The sequence below is a fragment of the Muscardinus avellanarius genome (genome assembly GCF_963383645.1).
Source record: "Muscardinus avellanarius genome assembly, chromosome: 2".
Lineage (NCBI taxonomy): Eukaryota > Metazoa > Chordata > Mammalia > Rodentia > Gliridae > Muscardinus > Muscardinus avellanarius.
In genome coordinates, this window is record NC_137787.1 from 58038476 (window position 1) to 58057907 (window position 19432).

At 39.2% G+C, this 19432-nt stretch overlaps 1 protein-coding gene across 7 annotated transcripts in view; it reads right to left on the reverse strand.

The window, feature by feature from the left end:
• Positions 1-19432, reverse strand: part of OSBPL6 (oxysterol binding protein like 6) — a gene marked incomplete at both ends in the record, with an annotated part of 83699 nt that overhangs the window by 55608 nt on the left and 8659 nt on the right. For all 7 annotated transcript variants that reach the window (XM_080690274.1, XM_080690273.1, XM_080690275.1 and 4 more), the window contains 4 exons: positions 98-211; positions 2039-2092; positions 4855-4977; positions 11664-11756. In XM_080690274.1, the coding sequence (XP_080546400.1) occupies positions 98-211; positions 2039-2092; positions 4855-4977; positions 11664-11756 (384 nt within the window). The remainder of the gene's footprint in view (positions 1-97; positions 212-2038; positions 2093-4854; positions 4978-11663; positions 11757-19432) is intronic.

Here is a 19432-nt window from a genome sequence, read left to right on the forward strand (position 1 = left end):
GAAAAGGTAACCGTGAAAGTAACCTCCCGTCCACGGTGGAGGCAGACAAATTATATTCCCTGAGAATGACGGAGAAATGGCTGAAAAGTGACCTCACCTTCAAGTGGTAGATGTGCTCCTCTGTGTCAAGGTCTATTCTCCGAGCTTTCTTCTTAATGGACATGACCGAGAGCCCAACATCTATGCTCCCATGCACCTTCCCTTTTTGAATCTGAAAACAAAAGACGAGTAAATAGACTGGAAGGATACATGGCCTGATGTGTTTCTGTATTGAACCTAAGTGAGCTCAAGGTAAATTTTAATTTATCTAGTGAAAGTATATTACTATCTTATTTATTTATTTATTTATTTATTTATTTATTTATTTATTTATTTATTGTGAAACCCAAGGGCTTTTCTACCTCCAAGCTATACTCCCAGACCTATTTTCTATTTTTTTTTTTTTGAAATGGTCTCACTAAGTTGCTGAGAGCCTCACTAAGTAGCTAAGGTTGGCTTTGAATCTGTGTGATCCTCCTGTCTCAGCCTCCCAAGCACAGGGATTACAAGTGTGCGCCACCACGCCCGGGTGCTTTTTATTTTTAATTGCTTTACTTTAAATTATTTTTGTAGTACTGGGGATTAAACCTAGGGGCATTCTACCTGCAAGCCACACCCCCAGACCAATTTTCTTTCTATTTGGAAACAGGTTCTCACTAGGTTGCTGAGAGCCTCACTTATTACTGAGGATGGTTTTGAACTTGTGATCCTCCTGTCTCAGCCTCCCAAGTACTAGGATTACAAGCATATGCCACCAAGCCTGGCTCTATTTTTTATTTTTAAAAATGGCACCAGGGATTGAGCCCCGGGGGACTCTACCTCTGAGCCACATCCCCAGCCCTTTTTAATTTTTGAGACAGGATTTTTTAGGTTGGTGAGAATTGTTGTTTTGCTGAGACTATCTGTGAAGCTGTAATATCCTTTTTTAGCCTCCCAAATACCAGATTACAAGTGTGTGTCCCCACTCCCAGCTTACTATATCTCTTTAATAAAAATAATATATCTATGAGTCTGGGGTTAAGATCTTTAAAATGAGGACCATAGAAGCTAGTGTGACTCCATAGCAATTTACTGAAGTGACACTATTCATCTTACTCCTGTTTTAGACATACCTAAAATGCCAATTCTTAATAATTCTAAATTGCATAGCTTTTTATTCCCCCCAAAATAAATCTTTAGTGATTCCTAAAATAACTGTGGTCAACTTTTAACCTATGACCTGGAACATTCCTGAACAATTAACTGGAAGACAGCTGCTGGGGCAGAACTGGCAGATGGGAGGGCAGCCCTGAGAGCGGCCGGATCCGCCTTCCTCTGCCCCCTTCAAGTCAAGGACAGAGTTAATTCAATGACCCAGATGGGGACAACACTGCAGTCTGAACCCTGTTATTTCCCCCATACCACAATGACAAGGAGGGTATTTTCCAGTTATACATGCAAACAACTATTTTGCATGGTAAACAAAAATAATTTGAAATAATTTTAATGAATTGGGATTCTCAAAAGGATGTATAAAATAGAAATGGCGTTCAAAAACAGTTTATAAAAGGACATTAACAAAAACAAAAACTGCATTAAATCTCAAAAAAACCCAACAACACAACACATAAAGCAGAGTTTGTTGAAAAGTGTGTGTGTGTGTGTGTGTGTGTGTGTGTGTGTGTGTGTGTGTGTGGTAGGGGGAGAAGCCTGTGTTCATTTTCTCTTCAAGAGAGAATGGGTGATTTTATTAATCTGTTGCTTTTAGATTTAAGCTTCTGTTTTCATAACATATATCAAAATAGTTCAATCTTCATGCACTGGTTTGAGATTTTATGCTATCTTGAGTAAAACATAAAATACACCTCTGGAACATGCAAGTTTAGCAGCTGGTTAAATATTAGAGGAACAGGCATGCACAGAGTTGGTAGCTGCAGCGCAAGGCTTGTACAGTTAGTGTTCATTCACTTCAAGCAGAATTCTAAGTTAATTTTTGAAACACGTTCTGTGTGCTACTTACATCAAGTGGTGCCTTTGAATACTTTAACATTCCATTATCCAGGACAAAAAATCGCTGTAAGAACCAAATACCCCTAGTTACGGTCTGTATTTTGAATTATACAAAACATTCACAAATGTGGGTGTAAAGGTGTTTTACACTTAGCAATCAGTATCCTTAATAATTTTTTTGGTACTGGGGGTACAGGGGTACCTCTAAATTATACCCCTGGCACTTTTTATTTTGAGACAGGGTCTCCCTAGTTTCTGAAGCTGGCCTTGAACTTGTGATCTTCCTGTCACAGCCTCCTAAGCACTATAATTACATGTGTGCACCATCATGCACAGCCACGTTTGATTATTTTAATATATGAATTCAATGCATCTGGACAAAGCCAGCCACATTAAGTTAAAAGGGTATCAGAGCTCTAGTTCCGTGTTGTTAATCTACAAGGATTCTTTTATACCCAACCCACTGTGGATGAAATATTTTCTTCATGTTTTTTCTCAAAAAGGAGGGAAGCACAGAGCCTGCAGCTAATTCCTTCTGACTGAACCACCTGGGATATTTTTCAAGGTGGAAATGAGAATAATCTAGATTAGGTAAAAGTGATTCTGTAAGGAACTAAACATATCTACAGGTAAATTTTCACCCTAAACGTAAACTGAATTTCCCCTGGATAATTCCTAAAAATGCTCAGTGCACTAGAGAAGCCAGCAGACCACATCTATGCATAATGAATTCACAGAAAGTTTAAGTGGCCTTAGCAGCTTGCTTGCATTGTTCACATAATAAAATTCGTGTGTTCTATTTTCAGTGAAAGAGACTAAAATTTCCAAATTATATTAAGGATAAAAAAAAATTTGGAGTCTTTCTTCTTTTGGCAATTTCTGTCTGCTCCAAGGTTTTCCTGGTCTAGTGTGAATGGGTCTAGCTAGTTTTGCTCCACATGCACTCAAGGCTCTTAATGTCTTTTCAGTGGGAAATTCACAAGAGAGAAAACAGCTCCCAGGACCTAGTCATCGGGTGGGTCCAGTGCCTCCTCTAGTTCAGCAAGACACCTTTCTGTTGCTGGAAAACTACTCTGCTGGAAAGTTTTTATGCAATTCAGGAACTCACAGCTGCCTAAGTGTCAGGCAGTCAGGTCACCCTGTCTAGAACTCAGTAAAGGACACTGTAACTTCTTTGTTTCAGTTTCTGGGGAACAACAAGTAATATCAGAAGAAACAATCTCCACAGCTGAAAAACATCCAGTCATTCAATTGCCCATGAGTTGGTGATTGGCTTTAAATGGGCTGAAGCCTGAATCAATCCATGGTGGCACTGGAGATCAGGAGAAAGGGCAATGTTTGGGAGACTCTCCTTTTATTTACGTAGGAAAATGTTCATAGAATATTCCAGAAAGTTGTTGAACCATAGCGAGTTTTACTGAAATGAACTCAGAGTGATAAATTAAAGATAGCAATTCATAGGTGCTTCTTTAATCTCTTTTTTATTTTTCTATTCCCACCTATCAAAGAACTTTAGCAAGGATAACCTGTAGGGTGTCACAAGGAGAGAAGGCCACCAATTTGAGGAAACGTGAAGTCAAAATGTGAGGCAGGGTTGATCCTAGGGAGGACTGCTCATTGGCCAAAATTCAAGGATGAAAAATTGCAGAGAGATCTCTTGCATTGGGAGAGTATTATGAATTTGGGGAAGACGGCTTTTGACAAGGGAGACGACACATTAGCCAGAAGCTGCTTTGACCTGTTTTAATTCCACTGTTGGGAGCAACATTACCCATCTGTTCATTTTAATGTATTTTTCTTAAAGTACATACATAAAAGATGTTTCATCAAGGAAGTCATAATCCAGTACTTCCCTGCTTTGAGCCATGGGCAGCCAACACTTGGCCACTTAAGATAACAAACCCATCTGTTCTAAGAATGAAATCCAGCAGCAGAGGGGACGGTGGATGGGCTTGATCTTCCAGTGATCTCAGAAATGGTTACTGAATGTTCTACCATATTCAGGGTTTATATAGAAAATAGCAAAGAATGTTCTCCTTAGCACCATGGAGTTATGTTAAAAGATTGGATCTCACTGTCATGAACGCCTGGGCTCAAGGGATCCTCCTACCTTGGCCTCCTGAGGCGATGGGCCGATAGGCAGACCCCATCACACTCAGCTAGCACCACAGAATTCTTGTAACTCATGTATTTATAACACTGAAGTAAAATATATTTCCTCCCTAATTAAAACTGGGAGATGATAATGGTGTTGAGAGGTGAGAGAAGGACAAAGTTTACTTTAAAAGGAAGTAAGCTAATTCTCCAAGGTCAGCAATTTTCAGAATCTAGTTTGTCCTAATAACAGTCAACTGTAGGTTTTATACCAAGAAACTAAATAGTACTCAATTAAAAAGACATTCATCATAATTGTAACAGCAAAAAAAAGAGACATATCCTATACATCCAGCAATAAGAAATTAGTTCAATAATGGTAGAATATATAACATTAATCCATCTAATGAAATATATGCATACATTTAAATCTCATATTTAGAAAATATTTAACTAAAACATCCACATTGATTTAAGTTAAAAAAAAACAGGTTAAACAAAAATATATACAATCTAGTATGTGAATTTTAAATGTCACATAAGATATATTTCCTTGCTTATGTATATTATAGATCTTGGACTCAAATAGATAGCAACTCCTATGGTTAAATAACACTTCTCTTGGAAATTAATTTTATCATGCAACAGTAGTTTTGGTTTCCAACCTGACAATAACAAATAAGATACTTTCTATGAAGATGATCTGAACTTGAATCTGATAAAAAATATTACCTTGTGCCAGCCTTTTAAAGGCCATTTTCTTTTCTTCAGCATAAAGCCCTCATGTTTGTCTGGTTTCTGGACATTAGTTTGGCCTATTTTCAGCCCTTCTATAATTTCCCAGCTGTCAGCTTCCTGGGAGAAGAAAAAAAAACAAATCACGTAATTTCTGTGCTCAATGACACAGTTAAAGCAGATTCTTAAGTAGAAGTCACTTTTGAAGCAACACTCTACCTACAAGAAGCAAGGAAAGACATTCCGGAGTGAATTCTAACATCAAACGCAACTATGCACTTTTAACCAAAGTTAAAATGAGTTTTCCAGGTAGACCTGGAGGCATGGGTACATCAGAGACTCTCTGGGGCCACCTTGTCTACTTGAAGTGGAAAGAACTTTTAATTGCTTGTACTTAGAATATTTAAAATGCATTTTCCAAGACAGTTAATCTCTGGGCACAGAAAAACTTTAAAGCTTCAAAACAGAACAGTTTTGATGACAAATGTTCAATTAGTGTAGATCGGGCTTTCTATGTAGAAAGGGAAAGGTTGCAGTGGGCTACAGTCGCTGAAACTTGCATTTAACATTAAAAAAAGAGCACTGTGGTCCTGTTTCCTCTCCATGCAGCTCTGTGCATTTCAAAGTGTACATCAAATGCCTTACTGGTCAAATGCACACTGAGTTCTGGCTTTCAAAGACTACCCCCCCCCACCACCCGGAGCTTGTGGAAAAAGCACCAGGCTGCCAGGCAAGAATATGAGTTCTAGGAATGGGGGTATAATTCAGTGGTAGAGCATGCTCAGCAGATGCATCTGCTGAATTAAATCCCTAGCACCTCAAATAAAAAAAAGAATTTAGAAAATCTTAGTTCTGCTGGGCGTGGTGGCGCAGTCTAGTAATCCCCGCGCTTGGGAGGCGGAGACAGGAGGATAGCGCTGGTTCGGAGCCAGCCTTGCTGGCTTAAGAGACCCTGTTTCCAAATAAAAATAATAATAAAATAATATAAAATAGGTCTAGGAGTGTAGCCCGGAGGTAGAAGGGCTTCCAAGAACCCCAGTACCACAAAAAAAAAGAAAAAAAAAAGAGAAAATCTTAGTTCTAAGAGTCTCTATTCACACCCCCACCCCCGTTACAATTGATTGAATCAGCTGGAAATGGTGGCACATGCCCGTAACCCCAGTACTTGGGAGGTTGAGATAGGATGATCCTATATTCAAAGCCAACCTCAGCAACTTAGGGAGGCCCTCAGCAACCTAGTGAGATGCTGTTTTAAAATTAAAAATAAGATAGGACTGGGAGTGTGGCTCAGGGATACATCCCTGGGTTCAATCCCTAGTACCACAAACAAACAAACAACCCAATTAAGTTGTTTTCCTTTTCCATAAAACATGTTTTGTTCATCTGATGTACTTAAATTTTTAAAAAACGAGTTAACATTTATAAATTCCAAGATTTCAGGCCTCATAAACTCAAATTTTCTGAAAACCTGTATCATCTGATGACACTGAGTGAAAGACGGTCATTGTGTTCTGTTTGCCACAGCCCTTGCTATACTTGGCAAACCCACCTGGCCCTTAACAACATCCTAGGTTTAAAAATTCCAAGACCACGCCGGGCATGGTAGCTCACACTTGTAATCCCCATGCTTGGGAGGCGGAGACAGGAAGATCTCGCAGGTTCGAAGCCAGCCGCTGGCTTAAGAGACCCTGATTCCAAATAAAAATATAAAAAAAAAAAAGGTCTGGGAGTGTAGCCCGGAGGTAGAAGGGCTTCAAGCAACCCCAGTACCACCAAAAATAAAAATAAAAATAAATAAATTTAAAAAAATAAATAAAAATCCCAAGACCAGGTGATTTCTAAGGACCCATGCAGCTCCGAAGTTACCAGGAACCTAGCAAACGCTCTCACAGCCCACTTTTCAGAGCTTAGGCATGACACCCAGGACCATGGTGTGCCCTTTAACCATTCTAGCAGAAGCAAGTGGGAGGAGGGACCTTATATTCCTTGCATAACTGCTGGGATCCAGCCCACAGTGTAGAAGGCAACACCTCTCAGCCCAATCTCACCTCTGCTGCCTCGGGCTGGGAATGCTGGAAGCACTGTCCATGGATCAGGGCAACCCTCCACAGGATGCCTTAACCCAATCTGGCTTGGGAAGCTGCTCTCAGGAAAGACAGTTTCTATCAGAAATCAGCTATAAACCACAGAACAAATAGTTCCACAGGAATGGCCAACAGAATAATTCTCAGGAAGGATGGATTTGCTGGCCCAAGTAGGCGGAGGTGGCTGCCCCAAACCTGTAGAAGGGCTGCGAAGCTGCCACAAGGCTGTAGGGGAAGGTGCATGACTGGCCAGTGGTGGGGCCATGGGACAGGAAGGCGGGTAGCTGAGTACTTACCAACCATTTCTCTTTCCCCCCTTCCTCCCGTCATCCCAGAAGCTGCTTGCCCTATGGCTAAGTCTCATCTGTGATACATTCAAGGATGTGTAAGTGGGTGAGATTTCCATAGGAAGTTATGTTTCTGGCACATGCGGCCTTGCTTCATTCAAATATCAGAAAGGCTAGGAGATGGAGATGCTCCTGATCTTTGAAAAGCCCCCTACTCCCAGAACCATGCCTCTGTTCTACCTCAGCCCAGGCCTCAATGACCCCACTCCCACCCCAGGAAGCCAATCTGAGACTACTATTGCTTCTTCATACTCATGGTCACTCCCGAGGAACAAACTATGTATGTCATAGAAACACACCTACCTGTTGGTGTTCATTTGGCAACATAAAGAACTCCTTAAAGGATCTGTCAACCCAAGAAGGGGTTTTTCTACTTGATGATGATGCTATCTGAAACTGTGATTGATCTGGTCAAAGCTGATAATTAGATATAGTGATTTTTAAAGTGTTTCTGGTGAGACAATTTCAAACTGTAGAATATTGTGGTTTTTAGTCAATATAAGTACACACAGTATTATCACGTTACCTAGAATACCAAGTGGAAGGCTTAGGCATCACCTTTCTTAATGATGAATTGCAATTCAACAAGTGAGCACTGCTTATGAGTAAAGTTAAAATAATAAGAGGAAATAGTAAGTTTTTATAATAATTCTAGAATCTTTGGGTTTCTTCTCACACGAGAAAAGTAGATAAATACTTTATCCCCCAAAATGATGGGTTCTTATTATTTTGTTTTTATATTTTTTTAAATTTATGTATATATTTAATTTATTTTTTATGGTACTAAGATGGAATCTAGAGGCATTTTACCTTCAAGCTGTACCCCCAGTCCTATTTTTTATTCTTCAGTTTGAAACAAGATCTCACTAAGTTGCAGAGGGCCTCATGAAGTAGCTGAGGCTGGCCACGATCCTGCTATTCTCCTGTCTCAGGCTCCCAATCATGTGCCACCATGCCCGGCTATTATTTTGTTTTTAAAAGTCTGACCTAATAAATAAGTTAAAAATAATAACTCCCCATATGTGTAAATATATTCATTAGTGCTTTCTCTGCTCTTGAGAGATTTTGGCTCTATTTCTATTTTTGGTAACCTCATCTATGGATAGTGTTTATAGAATACTATTTTTATTTCTGGTGAGATCTTATTTGAAAGCTAGTATTTAACTTAGAGAGTTAAAGAATATTTTGTGTAGATAAGAAACGAAAACATTTAATAGTAAGTACAAATGCTTTTCTTCTCTTTTTTTCTTAATTAAATTCAGAATGTAATAATGGCTTGTCCCTGTGGAACTATGGCTACTGATTTCTATCAGCGTGGCTTTCTTTTCTTTGTTGTGAATTTAAATGAAAAGTGAGGTGGGGAGATAAGATAGGAAAGTGAAAAAAGTTAATATGTATTTCTTAAACATAAATGCTCTTGCTCTGAACAATAATCCCATTTTCTCTAATGTAATATTCCTAAGCCTAGCAAATAAAATAGAAAATAATTGTAATTTACAGTTCTTACAATTAAATAAGCTGTCAAGCTGATGAAGAGGCAAAGGATAAAACCAGCAAACAGCGTTCTTCCCCCACTTCAATTATAAATGTTGATGATAATGTTACAAATAAGGTGTGAAAGAAATCAAACAACCAATCTCAGTACAAGATAGAATCTTCAGGTATTCTATTTTTGATTATGTCCAAATTTCTCCCTCTGTGTTTAGAAGAGTAAGTCTACCTTAAGAAAACTAAATAACTTTCTGAGAGTTGAAGATTTTTTTTGAAATATCGATTGCTACTTATTTTCTGTTTAAAAGTCTCCAAACTTTCTAGGTTTATCTGAAACAGAAACAGAGACAAAAATTCTAACTAGTGATTATGTCAATACTTAAGTCATATATAAAAACATTGTTGGTATTAAAGAAATATAAAAATACTTTAAATCTACTAATAGTACATAAAACAGAAAGTAATCTAATAATAGCCTGAGTCTGCATTTGAAAAAAAAAATAGACATTCTCAAGGAAATACCTCTCTGTCTGTCTGTCTATCTATCTATCTATCTATCTATCGTGTGTGTGTGTGTGTGTGTGTGTGTGTGTGCACGCGCGCACGTGTGTGTATATATGAGTATGTGTGTTTGGGAGGGTGTATTTGGGGGGAGTATGTAAAAAATGCTTTAAGAGTTGAAGACTGAAATAAAGATTTTGGGCAAATCTTACGCCAGGACAATGTATACTCTCAGTTTCTTCCATTACCAAATTTGCCAGCAAGTCCATCTTCTGTCAAAAAGGCTGAGAGATGATGAGATTCTATGGTACAGGGATAGGATGTGAGCCTCTTATTTCATGGGACCTTATATTTTGTTCTGTACCTATCAATACAAAACAAGGGACTGTTTGTCCTACAGCAGGATCCAGTGGGCAACAGCATGGAGACGGAATGGGAGGTGGACACTGCTGGGCCTCACCTGGAACCCACGGTCAGGTAGAGGTCTCAAGCCCTGGCTGCCATGAGCTGTGCTAGTGGTCACCTTCTTCTTTGGGGAACTGATGTTTGACCAAGTCTTGGCTTTTATGCTTGGGAAAGTATGCTGTAATTATCAGCAAAATGAGCATTAGTGCCCACTTCAGTGACTTGGGGGTTGACTCTGAGACTACATGTTCTGACCCAGTGCCTGGCACCAGTGAGAGGTGTTTAATACATGTTAGCTGCTTTTTCTCTTGCTCTCTATTTATTTCTCTTTTCTTTTGTTTGTTTGTTTGTTTGTTTGTTTGTTTGTTTCTTTCTTTCTTTCTTTCTTTCTTTCTTTCTTTCTTTCTTTTTTTTTTTTGTGATACTGGGGTTCCTGGAAGCCCTTCTACCTCCGGGCTACACTCCCAGAACTATTTTATTTTTGGAAACAGGGTCTCTTATGCCAGTGCGGCTGGCTTCGAACCTGCGAGATCCTCCTGTCTCTGCCTCCCAAGCGCAGGGATTACAAGCGTGCACCACCATGCCCGGCGCTTTATTTTTCCTTTCACTAACTACACAAAAAGATCGATGCTCAAAGAGATGTCTGAGTTATATTTACTAAATATGCATTCTGTTTGCTGTCCAAGTGGAAGTCACTTTTTATTTCTATTTTTTTTTTAAATTTTTTTTATACTTTTTTCATTTTTTTTTTTTTATGGGGCTGAGGATTGAACCCAGAGCTTTGCAGGTGCTAGGCAAGCGCTCTGCCACTAAGCCAAATCCCCAACCCCTTTATTTCTATTTTTAATAGAACAGAGTTTCCTAACTCTCCCCCGTCCTCAGCTTAGTGGCCCACTACTGCCTGACAGAGTAAACCATGTAACTTGTGTATGCCTTCAAAAGATAAAGTGTATGTTTTCCATAACACCGGGGTAGAATTATGTTTTTTCCTTAAAAGATTATGTTTAATACAGGAAAAGTAAAGTGAAAGGATCAGTTACATATATTTAGAAGTCAACTCTCTTTAGAACTAAAATGCTATTTTTATATTTGAATCCCAAATCCTCGTGCATTCTATTTTCAGAGTTCTTGATTACGGGAGCCAGTCCACCGAACATCTCAGGGAGGGGGAGGGATGAGTAGATGTTGTTTCCTCGGCTGAATTTTGCATTTTAAATCTAAACGAATTCAGATGTTTTCCTAGTTTGAGGAAGAACAGGCTGGGTCTCACAAAATAGAAATCAATAACTAATCTGCAGTGTCATCCAGGAGTTCCCGGGTATGCCAGCCAGATGAGAGGAAGAGAGCAGGACTCAGAATGTGCCAGAGCCCCTGTGTGGGGCTATTCCACCTGGAAGGCCCTAAATGGCTGCAAAGCATCTGCTGTAGAGTTAGACAAACCTAAGTTTGAATTTTGAATTTTTTAAAACTCTGCACAAGTTACTAACTCACAGCTTCCATGTTTGTTAAACATAATACATATCCGTATTACCTGAAGCTCTTTATAAAAATTATGTTAATTGGAATACTATATTTAAGCCCTTAACATACTGCCTGGTATGCAGCACATGAGCCATGATGGTAACTATTGTTGCTGTTATTACTGTTGCTGGACCTAGAGGTGTTTTTTTTTTTCATAACTTGGCACAGAAATACCTATGTATCTCTCCAACCGGTAAAACAATAGTTTCTCTTTCCTTCTTTAAAATAAAGAGGATTTGGGACCTTTATATGTAACTCTGTGAATCCAAGGAAAATACACTTTTATCTAGTCTCTCCCTACACAAGGCAGAGAGGCTGAAAGAAGTGGAAGAGATGCCCTGGAATTGGCGTCACAGCCGCCTCCAGGGTGAGTCACGTAGAGAAGTTCTTCACAGTTCATTTGGCCCCAGAGCAGGCGGCAAGCCATCTGAGCAAGCAGCCCCAGTGTGTCTCTGACCTTGGACAGGGGGATCGGCTCTGGTTCCAGGAACTGTCGACTCACAGAGGGCTCCGTGCCGGAGGAAGCCGCCCTCTCCAGTATGTGGATGCTCTGCAAATGAAGAAAAGTACAGCCTAGGGTTAGACTCTCCAAGCCTCATACCCATGGCCATGGGGGCAGTGGGATCACACACATCAGTCACGGCACAAACAGGAAGCTGTGTGAAGATGGCAGGTGCCCCAAAGACCAAGGATGACAACAGTCAGGAAAATACGTCGGTGTGGGATTTTCCTTCTTCTGGATGCACTGCTGACCTGTTGCAATGAGGTTTCAATCTGAGCAAAGGAGTCAGTAGTGTCTCTTGAAAAACTGCAGGACACAGAAAGACCTGAGGATGTGTGTGGCTTTTACAACTGAATGAGAATGGCACATCTGCCACCGGAGCTAGTTAGCCTTCCGTGGGGATGTTTGCTCATCTCTCCAAGAGACAGTGGCAACAGGCAAAAAGGAAGAACCAAGTCAAGAAGTTCAACACCTTAATATTCTTTTGTTCCCAGAATTTCTTATAAATATGCACAGAAAAGAAAATAATTTACCAAATACAATAAAAAGTAGACCCCAGACAGCCTGTGATCCCAGTACTTGATAGGACGGCAGGTTCCAGTACAGCCTAGGAAATTTAGTGAGACATTGCTTCAACTTAAAAAAAAAAAAATTTTAAAAAGAGCTGTGGGGCTGGAATGGTGGTGCACACCTGTAACCTCAGTACTTGGGAGGCTGAAGACAGGAGGCTCACAGGCTCAAGGACAGCCTTGGCAACATAGTGAGACTCTCAGCAAATGACTGAGACCCTGTTTTAAGACAAAAATAAAAAGGGTGGTAGGGGAACCTTGGGGATAGAATGCCTTTCATTCCCATTCAGTCTGTAGTACTACTGAAAAGGGAGAGGATGCTCCAGGTGTAGTGGGGTATAGTTTCAAGGTAGAACACCACTAGAATCTATCAGCAGTACCAAAAGAAAAAAAAAAAGTAATTTTTTTTTTTTTGTGGTACTGGGGTTGGAACCCAGGGGCTTTTCTACCTAGCCGTACTTTATATTTTATTTGGAAACAGGGTCTCACTAAGTTGCTGAGAGCCTCACTCAATAGCTGAGGCTGGCTTCTAATCTGCACGATCCTCCTGTCTCAGTCTTCCAAGTGCTGGGATTACAAGCATGCGCCACCACACCTGGCATAATTTTTTTTTTTGTTTGTTTTTTTTGGTGGTACTGGGGTTCCTGGAAACCCTTCTACCTCCGGGCTACACTCCCAGACCTATTTTTTTTTTAACTTTTTTATTTGGAAACAGGGGCTCTTAAGCCAGCATGGCTGGCTTCGAACCTGCAGGATCCTCCTGTCTCCGCCTCCCAAGCGCGGGGATTCCGCCCGGCTTTTTTTTTTTTTTTTTAAACAAAGCCTCTAAAGAGCATTTATTTATTGATCAGTAAGATAACATTCCAAAGGAAAAATATACATACATGAACATGAACAGACAAGTCAGGTAGAACATTTGAAAAGATGTTCAACCTCAGAAGTATTAAAAACAAAAACAAAAAGTGATTATTTTATTACCCATCCTTGTGTTGCTTATATGCTAGAAAAAGAGATCTTATCCTACAAAAGACCAAATAATGCTGCCCACATTTTGGTAAGGCCAATATATTTACCTCTTTCCATGTGGCTACTGCTTTTGCTTACATTAGTGTTTTCAGTCAGGTATCTTTGGTCTGAGCTTCTCTTTAAGAATTCTCCATTTCCCATACTTTTAGGTTGCATGGCAATACAACACATATATCAGCAACTCAACCTCCCCCAGTCTGCCCCCCCCAAAAGACATGGCAATAAAAGTAAAACCTAGAAAGAAACTTGACCTTAGCAACTACGTAGGCAGGAAACAAAGGCTTAACTCAAGCAACTTGGCCTGAAAGAGGGAAATAAATCCTCTAATTTCCAAATCAAGACATAGACACAGAAATCAATATATTTAAAGTGTGGTAAAGATATATTTTGTTTCTATAGATAGCCAAATTTTGTGAATATGAAGGGCTAGCAACCATGTTAAGCAGGACTGGCATCTGACATTTGTAAAATACCCACCTCCCACCTAACTGATGTAACTGTCACAAAATGCACAATATTAGTTTCTTCTCCATTTGAATTGGAAAAACAGTTTATATTACAGAAGAAAAGACGTTCATTCATTCTGAATACGGTACAATGCAGCACGTATTAAATCTCAGTGGTCAGCCACAGAGAAGAACAAAATTACATCGTTTTCAGAAAAATGGATAGAACTAGGGAATATTATGCTAAAGTGAGATCATTCTGACTCAGAGAGTGAAAGTTCATGTTTTCTCTCATATGTGGGCACTAGAGCAAAAATAGCAAACATAAGGGACTTTATATAAATGAGAAGAGAGACCAGACGAATAGTAGAAGGGGACTGGGGGAAGAAAGAGGAGCGGGAGGGGGACTGAGGGAGGAAGGAGTTTAAGTAATGCCACGTCCATATATGAAGGCATCACAAGCAATCTCACAAAACATGCATGGGGAGAGAGGAAGAGAGCGGGCTGGATGTGAAAGGAAATACTCCAAGTACTGTGGTGTGTGTGTTTGCATCACTTTGAGCCTCACTGTGATGTATAAATAGTACACTAATGCAAGCATTAAAAACAGTGAGAAGTATAAACCCCAGGGGTTGATTTGCCAAAGCACAGAATCGAAAAATGCTTAGTGAGCAATATTAAGCAAACTTGTATTTTCATTACCAGATGAAATGTGTGGATGTATGCATATGTGTATATATTCTATTGAAAAAAATGAAAGCACAGTTTATGAAATTACCAGCTGATTCCCATTATTATAACTGTTAACTAGCTTCTAAGAACAGCTATTTTATTTAACCTCCAGTATGACAACAGAGAAGCCAACAGCTCTGAAACAAACTCGCCCATCTTATATTTATGTACTATTAGAATCTAATAAACTTACTTACCTTATAATAATAAACCAATCCATAACCTTGAATTGACTTCAACCCCCCCCCCTTTTTTTTTGGTACTGAAGATTGGACTGAGAGGCATTCTACCTCTGAGATACACCTCCACCCCCTTTTGTTTTTTATTTTGAGACTGGGTCTTGCTAAGCTGCTAAGGATCCCACCAAGTTGCTGAGGCTGACATATGAGCCTCCTCTCTTAGCCTTCTGATGTATAAGGAACCCGTGATCCTCCTATCTTAGCCTCCCAAGCACTGGGATTACAGGCATGTGCCACCATGCATGGCAAACTCATGTGTTTTTTTTTCTTTAAACTAAAAGCATATGCTTGAAGCTAATCACATACATAACCATCCATTATTTTAAATAAAATATCTAATTACTTGAATGCTATATTTTAATATCAGCTGTAGAAAGGAATTCTAAGTTACTAAATCTCAGGTGTCCCTGAGGTAGGACCAGCTCATTTTTATTGTGGCACCCCATCTCTTCTACTCCTACCGCATACTGCACAGCACCCTGCACAGCAGCGCAGCCCACACGGTGCACAGTCCTGGGTTTAATCCCCAAAACCACACTTGCTTGTGCATGCGTGCATGCGCGCGCGCGCGCGCACACACACACACACACACACACCAAATATGTCTGAACTTTACAATGTCTATTAATTAATTTGTAGGAAACCATCCTCTAGCATCATTAATACATTATTATAAATCAAACTATCTTCGATCTTACTTTGGCATAATTTAAAAAAATCATAGATCCAATAGAGCTGTGAGCTATTTCACAGCTGGAACTTTTGAAAACATTTAGAGGGCCTAACTTTTGAGAATAAAAAATCTAGTGCATTAATCATAGAGCTCTGTTTACTGGATGGAAAGCTATGATTGATCAGTCAACATCTAGAGTTACAAATTAGTTCTTTTCATCTTGTGTCCCTCAATATTATAATTTATGCTATAATTTTTGTACTTCTCATCACAAGATGGATATTTTCATATTCTTTTCACAGTGACTTGGAAATGCAAGCCACTACCTTGAAGGTAAGGTATAACACACGTTACAAAAGCAAGTTAAATAAAGGATCACACACACCCTTTCATTATCCTTTTAAAATCAAGTTTTCTTTCAAATACTCAAGTTACAACCCAATTTCCAGATCAATTTTTAAGGAACTTAGAACACAGAGGCAAGCTGCAAGTACTTACCCACCCCTTGCTCCCCCTGTTTCGAGGGAACTGATGCATTTCTAGCTCAGTTCAGGAGTCTAGAACACATATTGTCCTGTAGCTCAGAAACTTGGCGAAAGTCTGTTCCCTGGGTTAGTGTTCACTGGTCTCGATGGTTCCTGGGCAGCAGGTGGAAAGCTGCCAACATCCTGTAGTCTAGTCTCAGTATCAAAGATGTGAAAAACAGACAGACAATGAGGCCTTGAATAATAGCTGAACAATTCAGTGTCGAGGGAACAGGACTCCAGAAGATGTGCTGAGCAGGGCTTCCTGCCATACACTTACTTTAATTTCACTTCAGAGGTATAAAGAAAATGCTGGAAACATTTTAGGCTTTGGCTACAAATTTCTAGACTTACTTTCATACAAGTTTCAGACAGTAATAAATAAATTGGATCATTGCTTCCTGAATGTTAACTTCACTGAAACTGCTCATCTGACTATCTTATCTATACTATTTTTATATTCAAAAATTATATAATGCCGGGCATGGTGGTGCCTGCTTGTGATCCCAGCATTCAGGAGGTGGAGACTGGAGGACCACGGTTTGTGGACAGCCCCAGCTACTTAGTGAGGTCCTTCACAACTCAGTGAGACCCTGCTTCAAAAAACTAAAAAGACTAAAAAATAGGGCTGGGGGTGTAGCTCAGAGGTTGAATGCCCCTGAGTTCCATACTCAGTATCACAAAAAATTTATATAAAATATTTTCAAAGAAAAGTATGTAAAATAATTTAGAAACTTCTGGAGTATTTCCTTCAAGCTTTTGGCTATTAGACTGGTGTCTCTTAGAGTTCTAAGTAATTTTAACCTAAGTAATACTATTTCAATGATCTAGTGACCTTCATAGGATAGCTGAAGATAATGATGATGTCAGTTAAAATTTTAGTACTTTCTATATCCCTTTATGCTTTACATAAATTATTTTATTATATCTCCATGACAAGTCTTTGAGTAGTGATTATTAAGTATGTCTTATGGCTGATTAAATGGTCTGGCCTGGAGAAGATAAGAGAGGCATATGATAAGTAAGTGCTGGAACTGGAATGTGAATCAAAAACTTTCTTAAGAGTCTAAGCTTTAAAATACTGCCTTCTACTGAAGTTAAAACTATTGCTAAGTGACAAAAACTACATAAACTTCCAGTATTATAGGTCCTCAGTACTAACACATCCCAAGGCACCCTTCATTAAAACCTTCTAAGGACATGGAAAAGGAGAGATGAGAAAAACTAAAAGAGGTTATAGAACTTTTAAATATGGTACAACTTTAAAATTAATTTCTTTGCCACCACTGAGCTAACTCAATATTAATTTCCAGTTTCTAATTTTCAAAAACTAAGAGTAAGTCAGCTAGCTTTTACTTTGGGCACGCAGTGTATACTATAGCAAAAAGAACATATGTTTTACATTCATATAAACTAGTATGCCCAAATCTTATTTTATTTGCTGTGATTAGACAAATCATGAATCTCACTCAGCCCCAGTGTCCTCTATCTATAACATGGGATAATGGTATCTATCCTATAAGACATCACAAGTCACAGAGCTTCCCAGTTGCTGGCATACAGCAGATACTCACTGCATGGCAGTTGCCATCCAGTTGTAAGCACTACATAAGTAAATGTCTAGGAACCATATGTATTCTTATTGCCACAGAAAGATATACCAGCTGGGAGCCCTGGAAGTGATAAATCCACCCCCTACATAACCACCATGTTACTCAATCAACCCCATATCCATAATCAGCATCACCTGGCATATTGTGACCTGGGCATCAATATTTACTGAGAAAGCTATTGATGTGCATGGAGACTGATGCCCCAGATACAGGCAAATGGAGAAGCAACAGCAGTGGCTCCAGGATTCTGAATGCATCTGAACACCTATGATGGAAGATGCATGGGGAAGGAGGGCTGCCTGCTATCATCTTAAAAATTCATTTTACTTTAATAAATTTTTCTTTCCATTAGCATACATTATTAAAATCAACAAAACCACACTTTCCCCCATAGCTGGAAAAGTAGTAATTCTACCACTCTAGAGTAACAATTATTGTGCCTTCACTGAAAGATAGCACATTAGTAGTAAGTTGCTAACATGAAAGTAACAAAATTTTAGAAATAGTAGCTAGAAGAAGTCCACATAGCACATGTGAGAAAACCCAAAAGGAGAAGAACAAAGCCATCACTGTTTGGATTCTTCTGCTGAGAAACAGGATGGTCATTACGATCCAGTGTCTATAGCTCCACCTTCATTTGCTTTGCTTTTTGGAAACCCTTCATTGTGAGAAATATCATTTGGAGCCATCTACTGGGATCTACTGAGAGCTGTGAAATAGTGATGTTGACTATTAAGTGGCAAAAGGAATAGGAATAAATAGCTCTTTAGTGCCCATGGCTGCCCTCAAGCAGAGCTGAAGCCAGAACTGAGGTGAACTCACTTCTTACACTGTGTTCTTAGTACTGAACAGCATCATGGAAATGAGCAGAAAGCACAGCAACTCGAGCAAAAGTGCACACTCATCATGCTTCCTTACAGCAATTACACACAGATAGCAAACAATGTCGGCAAATACGAGTCCATTTCATGAATGTTCAGTGAAAGCTCTAGAACATGTGGTTAATTTATAAGGCAGAAGAACAGTCCCCATGACTTGAAAAGAACACTCAAGTTAATTTGCAATTTTCTGTAAAGCTTTCAGAGTAGCCCAGAATACAAAAAGGGTTTTAGTATAATAATTTTTATGCTGTATAAAGAGTTTGCTGACAATACAGACAAACCCCAAAATACCAAATCTTTTAACATGTAGATATATACATTTGAAGCAGAAATGGACCATTTTGATCACCCCTGTAAACCCAGAACATTTATTTCTATAATATGACTGCATGTGCTCATAAATATTTGCTGAAAGCATAAAAGGATAAGTAAATATTTGCTATAATATCTACAGTTCCTGCTCAGGCATGATTAAAGCACCATGAGAGTAAATGCAGGTAGTAAAGAAGATAAAGGGGCCCAACTGATATCTCCACACCACAGGGTGATTGGAGAAACTTCCTCCAAGTTTCCTAGTGGTATGTCCCACATATTAATTTAACTTCTAAACTTAAGTTAGGGCTTAGATTTTATTATTAAATAGCTAAAAGTTTTCTCACATTTATTATATTCTAAACACTGTTTTAAAATTGTATGCATATATGAATTAACTCACAAAATATGACCTTAAAAATTCTCTCTCTCTCTCTCTCTCTCTCTCTCTCTCTCTCTCTCTCTCTCACACACACACACACACACACACACACACACACTCTTAATGTAGAAACTTGAGGGCAAAAAAAAACAAAGCTAAAAATTTAAAACCACCTGCAACAAGCAATAAATACCTCAAATATCTTGGCATATTGCATCCTTTTTCAACACATATACACTCAACTAAGCTGGGCATGATGGTGTATGCCTGTAATCCCAGTACTTAGGAGGCTGAAACAGGAAGAGCGCAGGTTTGCGGAGAGCCTCA